General features: G+C 44.7%; 1 protein-coding gene across 1 annotated transcript in view; it reads right to left on the reverse strand.

Moving 5' to 3' along the window:
- Positions 1-20,302, reverse strand: part of LOC121286091 (cilia- and flagella-associated protein 54-like) — a 254,632-nt gene that overhangs the window by 137,090 nt on the left and 97,240 nt on the right. Inside the window, exons 18-20 of the mRNA XM_041203086.1 lie at positions 19,343-19,465; positions 15,740-15,914; positions 8,774-8,842 (exon numbers count right to left, since the gene is read on the reverse strand). Of these exons, the coding sequence (XP_041059020.1) occupies positions 8,774-8,842; positions 15,740-15,914; positions 19,343-19,465 (367 nt within the window). The remainder of the gene's footprint in view (positions 1-8,773; positions 8,843-15,739; positions 15,915-19,342; positions 19,466-20,302) is intronic.

Raw genomic sequence — 20,302 nt, forward strand, 5'->3', positions numbered from 1 at the left:
AGGAATGGAAACAGAGAGGTCAAGGAAGGGAAGGAAAGTGTCAGAGATGTGAAAGTGAGAGAGGGGTGGAAATTGGAAGCAAAATCAATAAATTTTTCCAGGTCCAGATGACAGTGTGAAGCAGCACAGATATGACCATGGTTGATATTGGACTTCAACTCCACTCTCCCGCTCGCTCCCCATTTCCCTTAATTCCATGAGAGACCAAAACTCTGTCTATCCCAGCCTTAAATGTATTCAGTGGTAGAGCATTCATGACCCTCTAAGGAAGAGAATTCCAAAGATTCACAAGCCTTTGAGTGAAGAAAGGGGCCTAAAGTCCTAAATGATCGGCCCCTTATCCTGAGACTACGCCCCCATGTTTTAGATTCCCTGACCAATGGCAACAATCTCCCAGCATCCACCCTATCAAGCCCCTTCAGAATTTTGTAGGTTTCAGTGAGATCGCCTGTCATTCTTCTAAACTCCAGGGAATATAAACACAATTTACTCAGCCTCTCATCATAGGGCAACTCCCTCACCCCAGAGACTATTTAGTGAACCTTCGCTATACTGCTTCCAATACAAGTATATCTGATCTTAAATGTTGAGAAAAAAACTGCACACAGTACACCAGATATGGCCTCACCCTGTACAACTGTAGCAAGGCTTTTTTATTGTCCAACTACAATCCCCTTGCACTAAAGGCTAACATGCCATTTGTCTTTCTAATTGCTTACTGCACCTGCAAGCTAATTTTCTGCATTCTTTGCACCAGCACACCCAAATCTCTCTAAACGTCAACACTTACAAGTTTCTCACCTTTTAAAAAATATTCAGCTTTTTTATTCTTAAGAACAAAGTGAATAACTTCACACTTCCCTATACTATACTTCATCTGCCACCTTTTTGCCCTGTCTATATCTTTTTGCAGCCTGTGTCCTCCCTACAGCTTACCTTTCCACCTGGTTTAGTATCATCAGCAAACTTAAATATATTACTCTCTGTCTTGTCATCTAAGTCATTAATGTAGATTGTAAATGGCTGAAGCCCCAGCACTGATCCTTGCGACATTCCAATATTCACTGCCTGCCAACTTGAAAAAGCCCCGTTTATGTCCACTATGCTTTCTATCTGTTAACCAATCCTCTATCCATGCTAAAATATTACCCCCAACTCCATGAGCCCATATTCTACCTATTAACCTTTTGTGCAGCACCTTTTCGAATGCCTTTTGGAAATCCAGGCATACTACATGTTCAGGTTCCCCTTTACCTACCCTACCAGTTACATTCTCAAAAATCTTGAATAAATTTTTCAAACATGATTTCCCTTTAGTAAAACCATGTTGACTTTTTCCAACCATACAATGCTTTTCTAACTGCATTGTTAAGACTCCCTTAATAACAGATTAATCAGCATAACTGATATTAAGCTAAGTGGTCTGCAGTTCACTGTTTTCTCGGTCCCTCCTTTCTTGAAACGCAGTGTAACATTTGCCAACTTCCAATCTAGTGGGATAAAAGCAAAAAACTGCGGATACTGGAAAAATCCAAAACAAAAACAAAAATACCTGGAAAAACTCAGCAGGTCTGGCAGCACCTGCGGAGAGGAGCACAGTTAACGTTTCGAGCCCGAATGACCATTCAACAGAACTAAGTAAAAATAGAAAAGATGTGAAATATAAGTTGGTTTAAGGGGGACTGGGACAAGTAGAACTGGATAAAGGGCCAGTGATAGGTGGAGATAACCAAAAGATGTCACAGACAAAAGGACAAAGAGGCGTTGAAGGTGGTGATATTATCTAAGGAATGTGCTAATTAAGGGTAGAAAGCAGGACAAGCAAGGTACAGATAGCCCTAGTGGGGGTGGGGTGGGGTGAAGGAATCGAAAAAGGCTAAAAGGTAGAGATAAAACAATGGATGGAAATAAATTTAAAAATAATGGAAATAGTTGGGAAAAGAAAAATCTATATAAACTATTGGGAAAAAAAGGAAGGGGAAATCAGCAAGGGGGTGGCGATGGAGGAGAGAGTTCATGATCTAAAATTGTTGAACTCAATATTCAGACCGGAAGGCTGTAAAGTGCCTAATCAGAAGATGAGGTGCTGTTCCTCCAGTTTGCATTGAGCTTCATTGGAACAATGCAGCAAGCCAAGGACGGACATGTGGGCATGACAGCAGGGTAGAGTGTTGAAATGGCAAGCGACATGGAGCTCTGGGTAATGCTTGCAGACAGAACCAAGGCGTTCTGCAAAGCGGTCGCCCAGTCTGCGTTTGGTCTCTCCAATGTAGAGGAAACTGCTTTGGGAGCAACGAATGCAGTAGATTAAATTGAGGGAAGTGCAAGTGAAATGCTGCTTCACTTGAAAGGCGTGTTTGGGCCCTTGGACGGTGAGGAGAGGGGAAGTAAAGGGGTTGGTGTTGCACCTTCTGCGGTTGCATGGGAAGGTGCCGTGGGAGTGGGTTGAGGTGTAGGGGGTGATAGAGGAGTGGACCAGGGTGTCCCGGAGGGAATGGTCTCTACGGAATGCCGACGGGGGGTGAAGGGAAGATGTGTTTGGTGGTGGCATCATGCTGGAATTGGCGGAAATGGCGGAGGATGATCCTTTGAATGCGGAGGCTGGTGGGGTGATAAGTGAGGACAAGGGGGACCCTATCATGGTTCTGGGAGGGAGAGGAAGATGTGAGGGCGGACGCGCCGGAGATGGGCCGGACACGGTTGAGGGCCCTGTCAACCACCGTGGGTGGAAAACCTCGGTTAAGGAAGAAGGAAGACATGTCAGAGGAACGGTTTTTGAAAGTGGCGTCATCAGAACAGATGCGACGGAGGCGAAGAAACTGAGAGAATGGGATGGAGTCCTTACAAGAAGCGGGGTGTGAGGACCTGTAGTCGAGGTAGCTGTGGGAGTTGGTAGGCTTGTAATGGATACTGGTGGACAGTCTATCACCAAAAATTGAGACAGAGAGGTCAGGGAAGGGAAGGGAAGTGTCAGAGATGGACCATGTGAAAATGATGGAAGGGTGGAAATTGGAAATAAAATTAATAAATTTTTCCAGGTCCAGGTGAAATGTATCCCAGGCTGTTGAGTGAGGCAAGGGAGGAGATAGCAAGGGTGCTGGCAATAATTTTTAATACCTCTCAGGCCACAGGTGAGGTGCCAGGGGACTGGAGGACAGCCAATGTGGTACCATTATTCAAGAAGGGAGGAAGGGATAAACAAGGGAGCTACAGGCAAGTCAGTCTAACCTCAGTGGTGGGAAAACTATTGGAAGCAATTCTGAGGGACAGAATCAATCTACTCTTGGAGAGGCAGGGATTAATCAAGGACAGCATGGTTTTGTTAAGGGGAGATTATGTCTGATCAATTTGATTGAATTTTTCGAAGAGGTAACCAGATGTGTCGATGAGGGCAATGCATTTGACATAGTCTACTTGGACTTCAGCAAGGCTTTTGATAAGGTCCCGCATAGGAGATTGATAACGAAGTTAAGAGCACATGGAATGCAAGGCAATTCGGCAAATTGGATCCAGAATTGGCTGAGTGGCAGGAAGCAGAGGGTGATGGTCGAGTGGTGTTTTTGTGACTCAATGCCTGTGCCCAGTGGGGTTTCACAGTGATCGGTGTTGGGTCCCTTGCTGTTTGTGGTATATATAAACGATTTAGACTTGAATATAGGAGGGTTGATCAGTAAGTTCGCGGATGACATGAAAATTGGTGGGGTGATAAATAGTGAGGAGGATAGCCTTAGATTACAGGAGGATATAGACGGGCTGGTCAGATGGGCTGATCAGTGGCAAATGGAATTTAATCCAGATAAGTGTGAGGTGATGCACTTGGGCAGGACAAACAAAGCACGGGAATACACGATGAATGGTAGGACCCTGGGAAGAACCGAGGATCAGAGGGATCTTGATGTGCATGTCCACCAGTCTCTTAAGGTAGCGGGACAGGTAGATAAAGGTGGTTAAGATGGCATATGGGATACTTGCCTTTATTAGCCGAGGCATAGAATATAAGAGCAGGGAGGTTATGCTGGAACTGTATAAAACCCTGGTTAGGCCATAGCTAGAGTATGGCTTGCTGTTTTGGAATCCGTATTATAGGGAGGATGTGATTGCACTAGAAAGAGTACAGAGGAGATTTACCAGGATGTTGCCTGGGCTGGAGAGGTTTAGTTATGAGGAGAGATTGGATAGACTGGGGTTATTTTCTCTGGAGCAGAGGAGATTGAGGGGGGGACATGATTGAGGTGTATAAAATTGAGGGGCATCGATAGGGTAGACAGGAAGGAACTTTTCCCCTTGGTGGAGGGATCAATAACTAGGGGGCATAGATTTAAGGTAAGGGGCAGGAGGTTTAGAAGGGATGTGATGGAGAATTTTTTTACCCAGACAAAGTGGTGGGAATCTGGAACTCACTGCCTGAAAGGGTGGTAGAGGCAGAAACCCTCATAACATTTAAGAAATATTTGGATGTGCACTTGTGATGCCATGGCATATAAAGCTATGGGTCTAATGCTGGAAAATGGGATTAGAATAGGTAGGTACTTGTTTGACTGGCGCAGACTCAATGGGCCGAAGGGCCTTTTTCTGTGCTGTGGACGTCTATGACATTTTTGTTTTGCTCAGTGAGTTGTTTCTTTTCATATGTCAGTTTTTTTTAAAAAAATTCCTGTTCAATGTTGTGTCAAATCTTATCTTTCTGTCCCCACTCCCTTCACTCTTAATGGTCAAGAATTGGCCACACACAGTCGCTCGCTGTTCATGTCCCCTCTCATCATGCACTCTGTTAATTACCCCGCTCTTCTCACACTTTCTCCTTGTTAATGAAACCACCCCCCTCACACTCTTTCACTGTGTTAATAACCCCAGTGCTCTATTCGCACTCTCTCACTATTAATGGCCATGGTCTTCTTGCTCTTACTCTCAGTTAATGGCCCTGCTCCTCTTGCATTCTCTCTCAGTTAATTACTTTGCTCCACTCCTAATCTCTCACTGTTAATGGCCCTGCTCTTCTCACACTATCCCAGTGTTAATGACCCAACTTGTCATTCCTCTGTTAATCGCCCCACTGCTCCTCTTATCCTCTCTCAGTGTTAATGTCCCCAATCCTCTGACACCCTTTCTACGTTAATAGCCCCAGTGCTCCTCTTGTACTCTATGTTTATGACCCTGCTCAACACTCACTCTCTCGCTGTTAATGGCCCCACTCCTAATACACTCTCGCTGTTCTTGTCTCGCACTCTTCACCCTCATTGTTAATGGCATCGTTCCTGTTGCTCACTCTCAATGACCCTGTTCCTCTTGCAACCTCTCACTGTTAATGTCCCTACTGCTCCTCTCATACTCTCTGTTAATGAGCCAGCTCCTCTCGCACACTCTCACTGTTCACGGTCCCACTCCTCTTGCACTCTCTCTGTTAATGGCACCACTCTTCTTGCACTCTCCTTCTATTAATGGCACTGCTCCCCCAACATTTTCTCACTCTTAATGGTTCCCCTGCTCTCGCACTCTCTCACTGTTAATGGCCCGCCGCTCTCGCATTCTCTCACTGTTAATGGCCGAGCTCTTCTCGCACTGTCCCAGTGATAATGACCCTGCTCTCTCACTCCTCGTTGTTAATAGCCCCACTGCTCCTCTTGTAACTCTTTCAAGTACAAACTCGTTTCCATCTGTTTCAGATGAAGTTACATTGTTTCATAGTTTGCTATTGTGAGATTTGAACTCTTGATCTTGGGGTTACAAACCCAGTACCATAACCACTTGGCTATTTAGGCCAAGCTCACTGCTCCTCTTGTACTCCGTGTTAATGACCTTGCTCATTAAGCACTCTCTCACTGTTAATGTCCCTGCAACCCCTCGCTACTTCTCACTCTTAATGACCCTCTTCCTCTCACATAACCTTGCTGTTGATGACTCTGATCATCACGCACTTTCTTGCTGTTCATGCCCCCGCATCTCTCGCACACTCTCGCTGTTAATGACACTGCTCCTCTCGTAATCTCTCGCTATTAATGGCCCTGCACCTCTCACACTATCTCTGTTAATGAACCTGCTCGCTGCGAGCTCTCTCGCTGTTAATAATTCCGCTTTTCTCATAATCTCTCACTGTTCATGTGCCCACAACCCCTCGTGCACCCTTACTCTTAATGGCCCTGCTGCTCTCATACACACTCTGTTAATGGCACTGCTCCTCTCACACTCTCTCACTGTTTTTGGCCCTGCACCTCTCGCATACCCTCTCTGTTAACAGCCCTGCTCTTCTTGCACCCTCCCACTGTTAATGGCCCTGCTCCTCCCCCCATACTCTCTCAGTTAATAGCCCCACTGCTCTTCTTGTACTCTATGTTAATGTCCTCGCTCCTCTTGCACTCTCTCTCTCTGTTAATAGCCCTACTGCTCCTCTCGCACCCTCCCCGTTAATGGCCCAACTCCACATGCAGTTGCTCACTGTTAATGTCCCCTCTCATCTCACATTCTCTCACAGTTTATGGCCCCACTCTTCTCACACTCTGTCACTGCGTTAATTACCCCGCTGTTCCTCTCACACACTCTCACTGTTAATGACATTGCTCCTCTTGCAAGCTCTCATTATTAATAACCCCGCACCTCTCGCACTCTCTTGCTGTTAATGGCCCCTTTTCTCTTATACTCTCTTGCTGTTAATGTCCCACACCTCTCACACTCTCACTGTTAATGGCACCACTCCTCTCGTACACGCTCTCTGTTCATGGCCACCCTCCTCTTGCACTCTCTCACTGTTGATGGCCCCATTCCTCTCATAGTTAATGGCCCCACTGCTCCTCTCATATTATCACACTGCTAATGGCCCCGCTCCTTTCGCATTATCACACTGCTAATGGCCCTGCTCCTTTCACTCTCTCTCACTGTTAATGGTCCTGCTCCTCTCTCTGTTCATGTCCCAACTCCTCTCGTGCTCTCTCACTGTCAACTTAGTGATCTCCAAATTATCTCCGATATCTCACGCTTTCTCCCTACATGCAAAGTAGAAAAGATATAATCATTTATGCTATCTGTGTCTTATTTATGTCTTCATCCTTCATAAAATTATCCTAATTAATGTGTTATCAAAGCAGATTTACAGATCTCAAACTTTAACATTATCTCAAACTTTAACCACTTTCCTGCCAGCTGGTTTTACTTTTTCAGTTTTTGTCGATACTTAGGGAGGAGATATGCAACATTATGATCTGAATCTCCAATTGCTGGTCGAATCAAAGACATGCAAGAGTCAAGAATGGAATAGAAACGTTGATCCAGTGTCTTCTGTCCATGAGGCACACACCTAGTGCAGTTATAGAGGGTGACCATCAAAGCAAAGTCGCAGGATTAATCGTGCCAAGGATGATTTTCGGGTAACCTGGAGAAGAAGCAGTCATTTCTTGGACTGTTTCATAAACTAATCCTGCCTCCTCCTCCACACACTCGTCCGGTTGAATAGATACCAAAATAATGTGTAATTGGTTGAACTCACCATGCAGATAGAAGGGTCTAAAAGCCATGCACAGTAATTCAATGTTAGCAAGGCAAATATATTTCTTAACCTGAAAATTTTGGCACCAACGTGATATACACATATATGCCTGCTCTTCGGGATTTTTTTGTCGCAGTAGTGGGTCTATCCTGGCACAATAGATCAAATCCATCAATATCATTTGCATTGTCTGAGATGTCTGAAGTTAACCAGATTTTGGGGAAACAGAACACACTCGAGTCCCTGAATTCTGACAAAAGTCTTGTGCAGGTCTGAATCTCAGCAATCTTATTTCTCAATGACCTTGCATTACTAAGATCAATGACTATAAGTGGTAGAATTTTCCCTCTCCTTTTCATTCGTTATCTCATACCCCCTCATTTCCCCCTCTGCCTGTTTCAGCCCTGGATACAGGTCATTTCTTGTTGGTACTCACACGGACAGGCTTACAGGTGTAACTTGCAAGGCTGCAGTTCCTGTGACGGTCATACGTGATGTCCCTGCTCCACCTCGGCAGCTACTCTCCTCGACTTTGCCTGACCTGGTAGCCTCGCTCCCCACTCTCCATAGTTTGGACTCTTATTTCCCAGATTTTACTGGTGTTCCATTTTAAGGTAAACAGTATACTTATTTCCCAGTTTTTACTGTTCCCACCCGGCCTCAATGTTGTCTCACTCCCCCAGGCCCCAGTGTTGTCTCACTCCCCCAGTCCCCAGTGTTTTCTCACAACCCCAGGTCCCGGTATTGTCTCACTACCCCCCAGGTCCCAATGTGGTCTTGCTCCTACCTCTGGCCCCTGTGTAGTCTCACTCCCCCCAGATCTCAATGTAGTCTTGCTCACCTGGCACCGGTGTAGTCTTGCTCCCCCCATTCCTGGCACCCAGTGTAACCTCACTTCCCCAAGCCATGAAGTACCCGTGCTAACCCCTGCCCCGGTGTAATCTTGCTCCCCAAACCCTGGGGTAGTCTCGCTCGCCGCCCCCACCCAGCCCCCCCTATAGTCTCACTCCACCCAACCCCGGTAGCCTTGCTCCCCACAGGCACTGGTGTCCCTTTGCTTCCCCCAGCCCCAGAAGCACCACTTCCCCCAAGTCTTGGTGTCATCTCATTCCCCCGCTGGCACGTGCCCAAACACAGTCTCACTCTCCCCAACCTTACACTGGCCTTGGTGTCTCCACTCAGTTCCACCACCCAGTGAAGTCCTCTCACCCCAAAGCCCACTTCCAAGAGCACCAAAAACCAAAATATGAGAAATTCTGTTTGTTGATTTCCACAAACTATTCCATTTGGACTTACCTGTAGAAATGGTAAAGTCATAATTTTCATTAGCACCAATGGTTTCTTGACTGTTGTTTTCAGAATTCTCTTCAGTGGGTAAAAAATAGAAGGAACAGTTGAGGCATCGGAGACTTATTATTAATTTTCTGTGAATTATACCACAAATATTGAATTACAAGCTCTCTTTTATCCCAGTGATTTGGGATTGTCACACACAACTGTTGGAACTATTTTCAAATGTTGAAGTACATACTCCAACCCAATTTCACTTACTACTCTCCTTTCTTGTTTCTGTACTGTTTCTTCTATCCAAATTTAAAAGTTTATCTATTCTTCAACATGATGAATAGTGGCTCCTAAAGGACAATGCCTTCATGTCGCGCTTTAGATTTAAAAAAATGCCCCAAATTGCTTTAAGACTCAGGGTCAAACCCAAGAGGAGCAGTACGGCAAATAATGGAAATGGCCTTTAGAGAATTTAACTCTAGAGAATCAGATTCAAAGAAAGCTTTTGAAGGAAAGAATTCCTGCATATGGGAGCACATGGTTGAAATGGGTATCAGTGGAGAACATTTAAGAGACAGTGATCATTGTATCATAAGGTTTAGGATGATGGTAGAAAACGACAATGGGCAATTCAGAGTGAGAATAATTAACTGGGGGAGAGCAATGGGGCAAGAATGGAGCTAGGCCGGAGAGACTGGAACCAAAGGTTGGTTAGGAGAAATAGTAGGTGAACAGTGGGCTACCTTCAAAGGAGAAATGGTTCAGGCACAGTAAAGGTACATTCCCTTAAAAGGGAAAGGTAGGGCAAACAAATCCAGAGCTCCCTTGATGAAAAAGGAGATAGAAATTAAGATAAAGAAAAAGTGTGCTTATGACAGATGTCAGGTAGAAAATACAATTGAGAACCAAGCTGAAAATAGAAGGTTCAGAGGAGAGGTGGGAAGCAAATAAGAGAAGCGAAGAGGGATTATGAGAATAGACTAGCAGCCAAAATAAAGGGGAATCCCAAAGTCTTCTATAGGCACATAAATAGTAAAAGAGTTGTAAAGGGAGGAGTAGGGCCAAATAGGGACCAAAAAGAGGATTTACACAAGGAGGCAGGGGGCAAAGCTGAGATGTTAAGTGAATACTTTTCATCTGTCTTTACCAAGGAAGCAGCTGCTACCCAGGCCATGGTGACAAAGAAGGAAACTCTGTCACTAGAAGGATTCAAACTTGATAAAGAGGAGGTATTGGATAAACTGTCGGTACTTAAAGTTAACAAGGCACTGGGACCAGATGAGATGCATCCAAGGATATTGAAGGAAATGAGAGTGGAAGTTGCAGGGGCACAGGCCATAATCTTTCAGTCTTCCATAGACTCAGGAGAGGTGCCAAAGGACTGGAGAATTACAACGTTACGCTTTTGTTCAAAATAGGTAAGGATAAGCCCAGCAATTACAGGCCAGTCAGTTTGACTTCGGTGCTGGGGAAGCTTCTAGAAACAATTTTTCGGGATGAAAGGGATCAAAGGGTATGGGGAGAAAGCGGGAGCAGGCTAATGAGTTGGATGATCAGCCATGATCATAATGAATGGCGGAGCAGGCTCGAAGGGCTGAATGGCCTACTCCTGCTCCTAGTTTCTATGGGACAGAATTAATAGTCTCGAAAAAATGTGGTTTGATTAGGAAGGGCCAGCATGGATTCCTTAAGGGAAAATCATGTTAAACTAACTTCCTCTAGTTTTTTGAAGAGATAACAGAGAGAGTTGGTGAGGGTAATGCTGTCGATGTGGCGTACATGGGCTTCCAAATGGCATTCGATACAGAGCCTCAAAACAAACATGAGAAAAGTTATAGTTCAGGGAAAAAAAGGGACAGTAGCAACAGTAGATACAAAATTGGCTGAGTAATAGGAAACAGCGAGTAATGATTAATGGATATTTTTCAGGCTGAAGGAATGTTGTAGTAGAGATCCCCAGGGGTCGGTATTGGGGCCCTTGCTTTTCCTGATATATATTAATGATCTAGATCTTGGTGTGCAGTGGACAATATCAATGTTTGCGGATGATATTAAACTTGGAAGCATTGTAAACTGCAAGGAGGACAGTGTAGAACTTCAAAAGGACATAGACAAGTTGATGGAATGGGCAGACAAGTGGAGTTCAATACAGGGAATGTGAGGTGATTCATTTTGGTAGGAAGAACATGGAGAGACAATATAAAATGAGGGGTACAACTCTAAAGGGTGTGCAAGAGCAGAGCGACCTGGGTCATTAAAGATGGCAGGAGAGTGGAGAAATCTGTTAATAAAGCATATAGTATCCTAGGCTTTACTATTAGGGGCACAGAGTGAACTTGTATAGGACACTAGTTAGACCTCAGCTGGAGTATTGTTTACAGTTCTGGGCATCACACTATAGGGAGGCACATTGGAGAGAGTGCAGAAGAGGTTTACAAAATGGTTCCATGGATGAGAAACTTCAGTTATGAGATAGATTCGAGAAGTTGAGGCTGTTGTCCTTGGTGAGATGAAGGCTAAGAGGAGATTCAATAGAGGTTTTCAAAATCATGAGGGGGCTCAATAGAGTAGATAGGGAGAAACTGTTCCCGCTCCAAAAAGGATCAAGAACGCGAAGGCACAGATTTAAAGTGATTGCAAAAGAAGCAAATGCACTGTCAGAAAAAGCTTTTTCACACAAAGACTGGTTCAGGTCTGAAGTGCATTGCCTGGAAGTGTGGTCATGCAAGTTCAATCAAGGTATTCAAGAGGGCATTAGATGATTATTTAAATAGAAACAATGTGAAGTGTTACGGGGAAAAGGCAGGAGAATGGCACCAAGTCATAATGCTCATTCGGAGAGCCGGTGCAGACTTGATGGGCTGAATGGCCCCGTAACAATTCTGTGATTCTGTGAAATATCTGTCATCGACGCTACAGAGTAGAGAGGGGATATACACAATAGGCAATAGTTGGTTGAGCATGGATGTAGAGTTGAAGAAAGCTGCAGAGGTTGAGTACACTGAAGGCATGCACGCATTTGTAAACAAGGAAAAGGATTTTGGTGATATCTGTGACAAAAGCGATTTGTGCTGGATCAAGTTGCTGATATCAACAGTTAGGAGCATCAATGGAGAACCAGAGCACTTTCCCACAAGTAAGTAGTAACTGGAAAGTTCACCAGTCTCAATAATTCAGGTAATTCTGGAACTTCAGAACAGGAGTAGGCCATTCAACCCCTCAAAACTGTTTCACCATTCAATTGGATCTTGGCTGATTTTTATCTTCACTCCATTTAGCAACAACAACAACTTTTATTTATATAGCATCTTTAATGTACTAAAACATCCCAAGGTGTTTGACAGGGGTGATATCAAATAAAATTTGATACTGAGGCACCTCGGAAGGTATTACAGCAGATGATAGGTTTTAAGAAGCTTCTTAAAGGATGAAAGAGAGGCTGAGAGGTGGAGAGGTTTAAGAAAGGAAATCCATTGCTCAGACTTTGGCAGCTGAAGACACTAATGGTGGAGTGATTAAAGCTGGGGATGCGCAAGCAGCCAGAATTGAAAAATTGCCGATATCTCGCAAGGTTGTAGCAGTGGAGAGATAGGGAGAGGGGAGGCCATGGAGGATTTGAAAACTAGAAAGGGAATTTTGAAACTTGAGGGGTACTTCACCAGCAGCCAATGTAGGTGTGCAAGCACAGAATTCACAGAGGTGAATGGCCTTGGTGCAAGTTAAACATTGGAAGGAGAATTTTGGATGAGCTGAAGTTTTACTGAGGGTAGAAAATGGGAGATTGGCAATGAGTGCCAAATCTAGAGCTTCCAACAGCTGATTGATTGCACCCCTTCCACAAACATTCATTCCCTCCACCACTGACGAACAGTGGAAGCAGTGTGTATCATCTACAAGATACATTGCAGAAAGTCACCAAGACTCCTTAGGCTGCACCTCCCAAACCCACGACTGCTACCATCTAGAGGGACAAGGGCAGCAGACACACGGGAACACCACCACCTGGAAGCTTTCCTCCAAGCCATCAGCATCCTGACTTGGAAATATATTCCTTCACTGTCACTGGGTCAAAATCCTGGAACTCCCTCCCTAACAACACTGTGGGTGTACCAACGCCACAGGGACTGCAGCGGTTCAAGGAGGCAGCTCACCACCACCTATTAAGGGCAATTAGGGATGGGCAATAAATGCTGGCCTAGCCAGTGACATAAATGAATGAAAAAATAGATAAGCTGAGACAGCGTTGGAGTTGGCCAACGTTAGAGGTGAAAATAGTCAATGCTGGTACTGATATGCAGTCAGAAGCTCAACCAGGGGTCAAATATGACACCAAGGCTGTGAATATTCTGATTAATTTTCAGACAACTTCCATGGGGAGGAATAGAGTCAGTGACTAGGGAATGGAGTTTGTGGTGGAGGCTAAAGGCAATGGCTTTGGTCTTCATCATATTGAGTTGGGTGAAATTCACTCCCGGGTGTCGGCAAGCTATCTGACATTTTAGAACAAGTGGAGGGGTCAAAAGAAGTAATGGTGAGGTAGACTAGGTATCACCAGAGTATATGCGATGTTGATGCTGATGGATTATAGATGAGAAATGGTTGAGGGGTCAAGTATAGAAGTACACATCCTGGTGAGACACCAGAGGCAATGGAGTGAGAGTCAGAAGAGAAACCATTGCAGATGATTCTCTGCCTATGACTGGATAGATAAGAATGGAGTTGGTGAGTGCAGTTCCACCCAGCTGGACGAAAGCAGAGAAGTGTTTGAGGAGGATGTTGTGGTCAACCATATCAAAGGCTGCCAACAGGTCAAGAAGGAGGAGGAAGGAAAGTTTACCTTTGTCTCAGTCACATAGGGTATCATTTGTGACTTTGATCAAAGCCATTTTGGTATTGTGACAAAGAAGAAATCTGATTGGAAGGATTCAAATATGGAGCTCCAGGAAAAATGGACAGGTTATTGGAAGGCAACAAGTCAAGGGCTTTGGAGAGAAAAGAAAGGCTGGATTTGGGGCAGTAGTTTGCATTGATGGAGGGGTCAAGGATTATTTATTTGAGGATGGGTGTTATTTCTATAGATTTGAAAGAGGGAGGACAGTACCTGAGAAGGGAGTACCTTTAACAGTATCAGCCTTCACTGGGGCCAGGAAGGCAAGCTAGGTTGCCAGCAGTTTGGATAGGGTCAAGGGAGCAGTAGATGGGTCTCATGGACAAGATGAGCTCAGAGGCGATATAAAGGGAGATGGAAGAGAAACTGGAGAAAGATGCAAGTTCAGTGCCAGGGCAAGGGGGAACCTTTGTGAAAGTGTGGCCCACCTTGATTCCATAGCCTTTACATCTTTGTCTAACAAAAATCTATCAATCTCAGTTTTGAAACTTTCAACTCACCTAGCTTCAACAACTTCTTGGGAGAGAGAGTTCCAGATTTCCATTACCCTGGATGTGAAGAAGTGCCTCCTGACATTATCTTGAATGGCCTTGGTCTAGCTTTAAGGATTTGCCCCCTTGTTCTAGGCTACCCCTCAGGGGAACTAGTTCTCTCTATTCCAATTCCCTTAAGATAAAAGCTGCCATTCCATTAGCCTTGTAATGATTTTTTGCATTTATCCAGGCGCTTTTAGTGATTTTAATACTTGGGTCCCTATATCTCCCTGCTCTTCCATAGTCAAATAGGCCCCACTGGCTCGGCGGCCGTCGAGCAGCTGATCGCCGCCGCTGAAACAGCCCCGCTTCCATTTTGAGTGGGCGGGCCATCCAACGGGAAGCGCTATGCGCTTCCTGTGCGGGGGTTAGGAGAGGGATTTCCCAACTGTCAAAGTGCACTCTTTCACACATGCACATGAAAGAGCGCACAGCTTCCTGAGACTAAGTGCTATCTCAGGGAGAGCACTGATAGTTTTATAAACTTAAAAAATAGAAAAATAAAAAAATTATTAACATGTCCCCCTCATGTGACAACGTCAAACGAGATGGGACATGTTAATAAATATCACATAAAGTTTATTAAAGTTTTTTAAAACAGACATGAAACCTCATCCCGCCTGTGGATGAGGTTTCATGTTTTTTCAGAAGCCCGCTGGGGGTCCTGGCCTGCCCACCAGCCTTAAGGTTGGATGGGCAGGGCCTTTAATTGGCTTAATTATCCTGTCAATGGCCTCAATTGGCCATTGACAGGTCGGCGGGCGGACAGCTGATTTCGCTGTCCGCCCGCCTTCCTGAATATTTAAATGGGGCGGGATGATGTCGGGGGTTCGTCCTGACATCATCCCACGTCAGCAAGCAGGTCCCGCCTCCAAATCACCGATGGAAAAATTCTGGCCTATGTTTCCAGTATTCCAGGCAGTAGATTACAGAGGGAGGGAGTAATAACCGTGCGAGGATGGACAAATCCGGGGAAATGATCGTCTGCTCTGGCCAGACCATTTGTAAGTTTTCACATAACATTGAATACTACTATTACAGAAGCAAACCCACTATTGAACTCAGGGGGAAATGTCACCAACAGACAGAAAGCCAGAAAATAACTGGGAGTAATCAGCATTCAAATTTATTAACCACTTTGAGGCAAAAAAGTAGATTTTATAGCATATTAACAGATGTTGTATAAGTAGCAAAGTGTCACAGCAAAATAGGCAAACAATATGCTACAATAGAGGAAATGCCCACCTAGCAGAGTTGCTGACTTCAGTGGTGCTGCTACATGGAGACTTCTTCCACAAAGAGAAAGGAGCAGACAGCCAGTTAAAAGCAACATTGATAGTGCCTAATAAAGTCACCTCAACTACTCATAACTTATAGCTGCAAGTATTGGGGAGAGAATTAAGGAATTCTTATTTTCACAAAAGTTACTCCTCTCTGACAGCAAAAGTAATTTTCTCATATACAGTTTTAAATGTTACAAATATGTAATTTTAATTATCATAATATTCTATTAAATACTTAAAGGTTGACAGAGTTGTAAGAGGTATGATAACTAACCATGATTCATTTTGAGAAGTTTAAATGCCACTCTGTAATAAACCTGAATAAGCTCCAGATGTAAATCCATGATGAGACTGCAGAGAGCTGTTGCTTTATAAGAATCTTCTTGCGGAACATTATTTTGTTCCTGTAGATCTAATTGGCTAGTTGACTGGTAAATATGTTCATCTAACTGCAACAAAGACAAAATAAATTCAGCAATGCAATAAAAATTAAACAAAGGAGATAAAAATGCTTGTCGATTTTCTTTTTTTGCATTTTGTTCTTGGAAAATGTCCAAATTCCAGGTGCCTTGGCCAGAAAACAGAGTCAAAACACATTTTGTCAAGTCTCTGAACACCTTTATGCTGCTCAGGTTTTCCAAAATTGAGAAGCAGAGCAGGATAAGTAGCAGGAACATCAGTTCGACAGAGTACTGAACTCAGAGAATTTAAGAAAGGCTCAAGGGCAGAAATGGCAGTAGCAGACCTGGGTTGGTGACCGAGCACAGCAACCAAGGAGTTCAAGAGGAGGAGGTGGGGTGGGTGGCACGGTGGGTGGAAGGGGGGGGTGGGGGGGGTTTGGTAGAGAGGGAAATTCCTGTAGAGGGAAATCTCCAACTATAAAAGCAACAGCTACATTGACATCCCAAAAAGGGCAGGAGCCTATTAAGAACAAAGAAAAGTACAGCACAGGAACCTTCAAGCCTGTGCCGATCATATTGCCTGTCAAACTAAAACATTTTGCACTTCTGGGGTCCGTATCCCTCTATTCCCATCCTATTCATGTATTTGTCAAGCTGCCTCTTAAACACCACTATCGTACCTTCTTCCACCACCTCCTCTGACAGCCAATTCCAGACACTCACTAGATCCCTCTGCCCGTCAATGCACTTAAGGGTTCTGTCATTTACTGTATAATTCCTACCTATATTAGACCTTCCAAAATGCATTACCTCGCATTTGTCTGGATTAAACTCCATCATTGGAGTTTAATACTCATCATATTGATGAGTAGCTGAAAGTAAAAGCATGACAGGGAGCCTCAGCCTCATGCAATGCACATCCTGTGCCATCTGGGAAATCCTGAACACTTTTTGTGGCCTGGATGACCACACGTGCAGTAAGTGTTGCCAGCTAGAGCAGCTTGAGCTCCAGGTTTCAGAGCTTAGGTGGTGGCTAGAGTCACTATTTTGTCAATGGTGGATTAACTCCCCCGCCATATGGGGAGGCTGCCATATAAACAAAGGCAGCCTCCCAGTGGCAGCCCAGTGGGGGCTGTGGGGAGGGGGTGATTGTTTTTGAAAGCATAGAGGGAGCCACGGCTAGGGAAGGCAACCCCACTTGGCCCCAGCGTATTCCCTGGAAGAGTTACCCCTCCATCACTTAGATGTAATTTTTTTATTAATTGTTTTTCCATTTATCAGCAGAATGCAACAGGTCTTCAGCCTGCCTCAGAAGTGACCACCATACCTGGTTGTGCTACAGAGGCTCCTGGGCTACCGGCCCTTTGATTGGGCTGGCAGCACTCGGGGCGGGCGCCTGTCCTGAAATCGTCCATAAAATTGAAGGGGAAATCCAGCCAGCCACCCAGGCGTTCAGCCAACAACTTTTGCAGCCAGTGGCGGGCCATCCACCCGATTGGTAAAATTCTGCCCCATGTCTCTGGAACATTGGTCCAGGTCTTTACGAGTCCAGTAACAGTAATTAGTCCTGTACCTAGTCCAGTAATATAGCTAAAGTGAACTGGAAACAGCCAGCTGAGTGGCAGGATTTCAAGAAAGAGATAGTGAAGGTTCAAAGCAAGTACGTTCCCTAAAAGAAAAAGGATGGGACTAACAACTTCCGAGCTCCCTGGATGTCAAGCCACTTAAAGAAAGTATAAAGAAGAAAGGGATAAAAGCAATATACTGTGGATGCTGGAAATCTGAAATAAAAATAAAAATGCTGGAAAAACTCAACAGGTTTGACAGCATCTGTGGAGAGAGAGAGTGTTAACATTTCGAGTCTGTATGACCCTTCTTCAGAGCTAAAGAACTTATGACAGATAATGAGGGCTCAAAACTGAGAAAACCTGGAGAAGTATAAAAAGTGTAGGGGTGAAGTTAAAAAGGAATTGAGGAAAACAAAGAGAAGGAAGGAAAAATATTGGCAAGTAAGATCATGGAAAACCCAAAAAAATTTTAAGAATGCCTAAAGAGCTAGAGAATAACTAAAGAAAATTCTGGTCACCGCTGTATAGGAAAGATGTGATTGTACTGGTGAGGGTACAGGGGAGATTTATGAGGATGTTGCCAGGACTGGAGAATTTTAGTTATCAGGAAAGATTAGATGGCTAGGGTTTTTCTCTTTGGAACTGAGGAGGCTGAGGTGAGACCTAATTGATGTGGCATATAAAATTATGACGGGTCTAGATAGAGTGGATAAGACAACTCTATTTCCTGTGGTTGAGGAATCCATATTCAGGAGACAGAGATTTAGTGTAAGAGGTAGGAGGCGGGAATCGAGAGTGGGGATCTGTAACTCACTGTCTGAAAGGGTGGTAGGGGCAGAAATCCTCATCACATTTAAAAAGTACTTAAATATGCTTGAAGTGCTGTAACCTACAGGACTGCAGACAAAGAGCTGGATAGTGGAAGTAGTTCAGATGGCTACTTGTCAGCCAGCCCAAACGAGATGGGCCGAATGTCCTCTTTCTCTGCTGTAAATTTCTACGATTCCATGATTCAGTGCATGCCAAACTTGGGGCAGGAGGGTGCATTCCTAGCCCTGACATCTCTATTTCAAGTGCATTCGACTTTGGTGCTCCCAGACGCAAGGCTACCACGTACATTGTGCTTCACAGTCCTGATAATGAGAATCGTGCAACCAGAGGCCAAGATGGATGGAAAATTGGCTGGCCCACGGCAGCATAAGACCAATGAGATTCTAAGTCCCAAGTCTCATCTAAAAGGTCTATTGTCTAAACCTGGCGACAAGTGGAAGAAGTACGTCATTGAGGATCCAATGTAATGGTCCCTAACACACTTAAGTGGTTGAGAGGGAAGCCGGGAGGGCTTGGGTTCAGGGAGAGGAAGCAGAGCCCAGGGCAGAGGCGGCCTGAGGTCTCCTTGCAGGGCTGTGACGAGCATTCTTGCTCTTCCTGGCCTGCAAGCAAACAAAAAGAAAATGGTTAACCAATCTTTTTTGCCTGTTCTGATCTTGGATCTGTTTGACACCTGGGTGGCCTGACAGGAAATTTACAGCACCTTTCCCACACAAGCCACTAGTTAAAATTGCAGTTGAACCTCGAGGATGTCATCAGATTCCCATCAGCACCTTTAGAGAAGAACCTCGCTGACTTTCAGCAGGTGTTCCAAGAAGCTGATTTAAATTGCAACCTGTAGGGGGTAGGCAATGCAGGTAAGTTGCTAAGGCCATTTTAACTGTTTGTCGCCTGGTTTCCATCAGGCAAGGTGGGTTAAAATCAGCCCTTAAAATGCAGCTTGAATTCATATGCATTGATGGTATCCTGAATAATTTGAGAAGATGGCTTATTCAGTGGACTTGTGTAACAGACGCCATCGTCTTAGCTGACCTGCTAAAAACACTCATCATTAGGTCAATTGATAGCTTTTCTTACCTTTATATAGCTATTGTCAATCAGCAAGGTTTTCTCTGTTGAAACAGAGCGAGCTGCCGCTATGCTGTCCACTGCCTTTTCGAGCATTTTACACGCAATATCAAGTTGTTCAGCTGGGTGTTTCTGAAAGGTAAGCACAGTATATACCACTTACAGCTTTGTGGTTCCCTTTAAAGAGATACCTTAATATTTAGGGGTTTTTTTTCAGAATTTGTAGGAAAAAATGGTTAAAATCAGCTGCAAGCTTTTTTTGGATTTTTAAGATCAAATATAAAACAAATATGTTCATGATCAGAAAACCTGGGTCGTAATTGAGAAAGTCCAGCCAATCAGACAAACCGAGGGAGAGAATTGGATACTACCTGAAATGGGCACAAAGATTACAACAAGCAATTAACCTTTGGCCACTCACTGCCATGCAGGCAGTATGCTAAATTTGTACTGCCTGTTGCTTGCTGCATGCAACTAGCACACCCCACACTGTTCATTGGCTGCATGCATCAGCAAGGGGTAGATATTGTAGGTGCTACTTAAAGGCAACCTGTACCTCTTGTCCAAATGCATTGTGACAGGAAGTGGCCCGCCCCACCAGCATGTCCCGGCGCCATATTTAAACAGCACCCGGACAGCCGTTCACTCACTTTAGGCCAGGACCACTCATTCCGGGAAAGAATTTCAAGGAGAAGGCAGCAACCTCCGGCCACATGGTTCAGCGAAGCCTCCCTTGAGATTCTCCTCCAGGCAGTCAAGGAAAGATGGCAGTTCTCTTTCTGAGAGATGGGAGCAGGAGGCCTTCCTGTCTGACCACGGCAGCCTAGGAGGAAGTCGCCAGGATGGTCAGCCTCCGTGAGGTCCTAGGGAGCACTGCCCTGCAGCGCAAGAAATGGATGAACGATCTCATCCGCTCCATGAGGGTAAGTGAAGCTTCTACACACTGCAGACTCACACTCATAAGTCTAA

The sequence above is a fragment of the Carcharodon carcharias genome, chromosome 13, assembly GCF_017639515.1.
Source record: "Carcharodon carcharias isolate sCarCar2 chromosome 13, sCarCar2.pri, whole genome shotgun sequence".
NCBI classification, from domain to species: Eukaryota; Metazoa; Chordata; class Chondrichthyes; order Lamniformes; family Lamnidae; genus Carcharodon; species Carcharodon carcharias.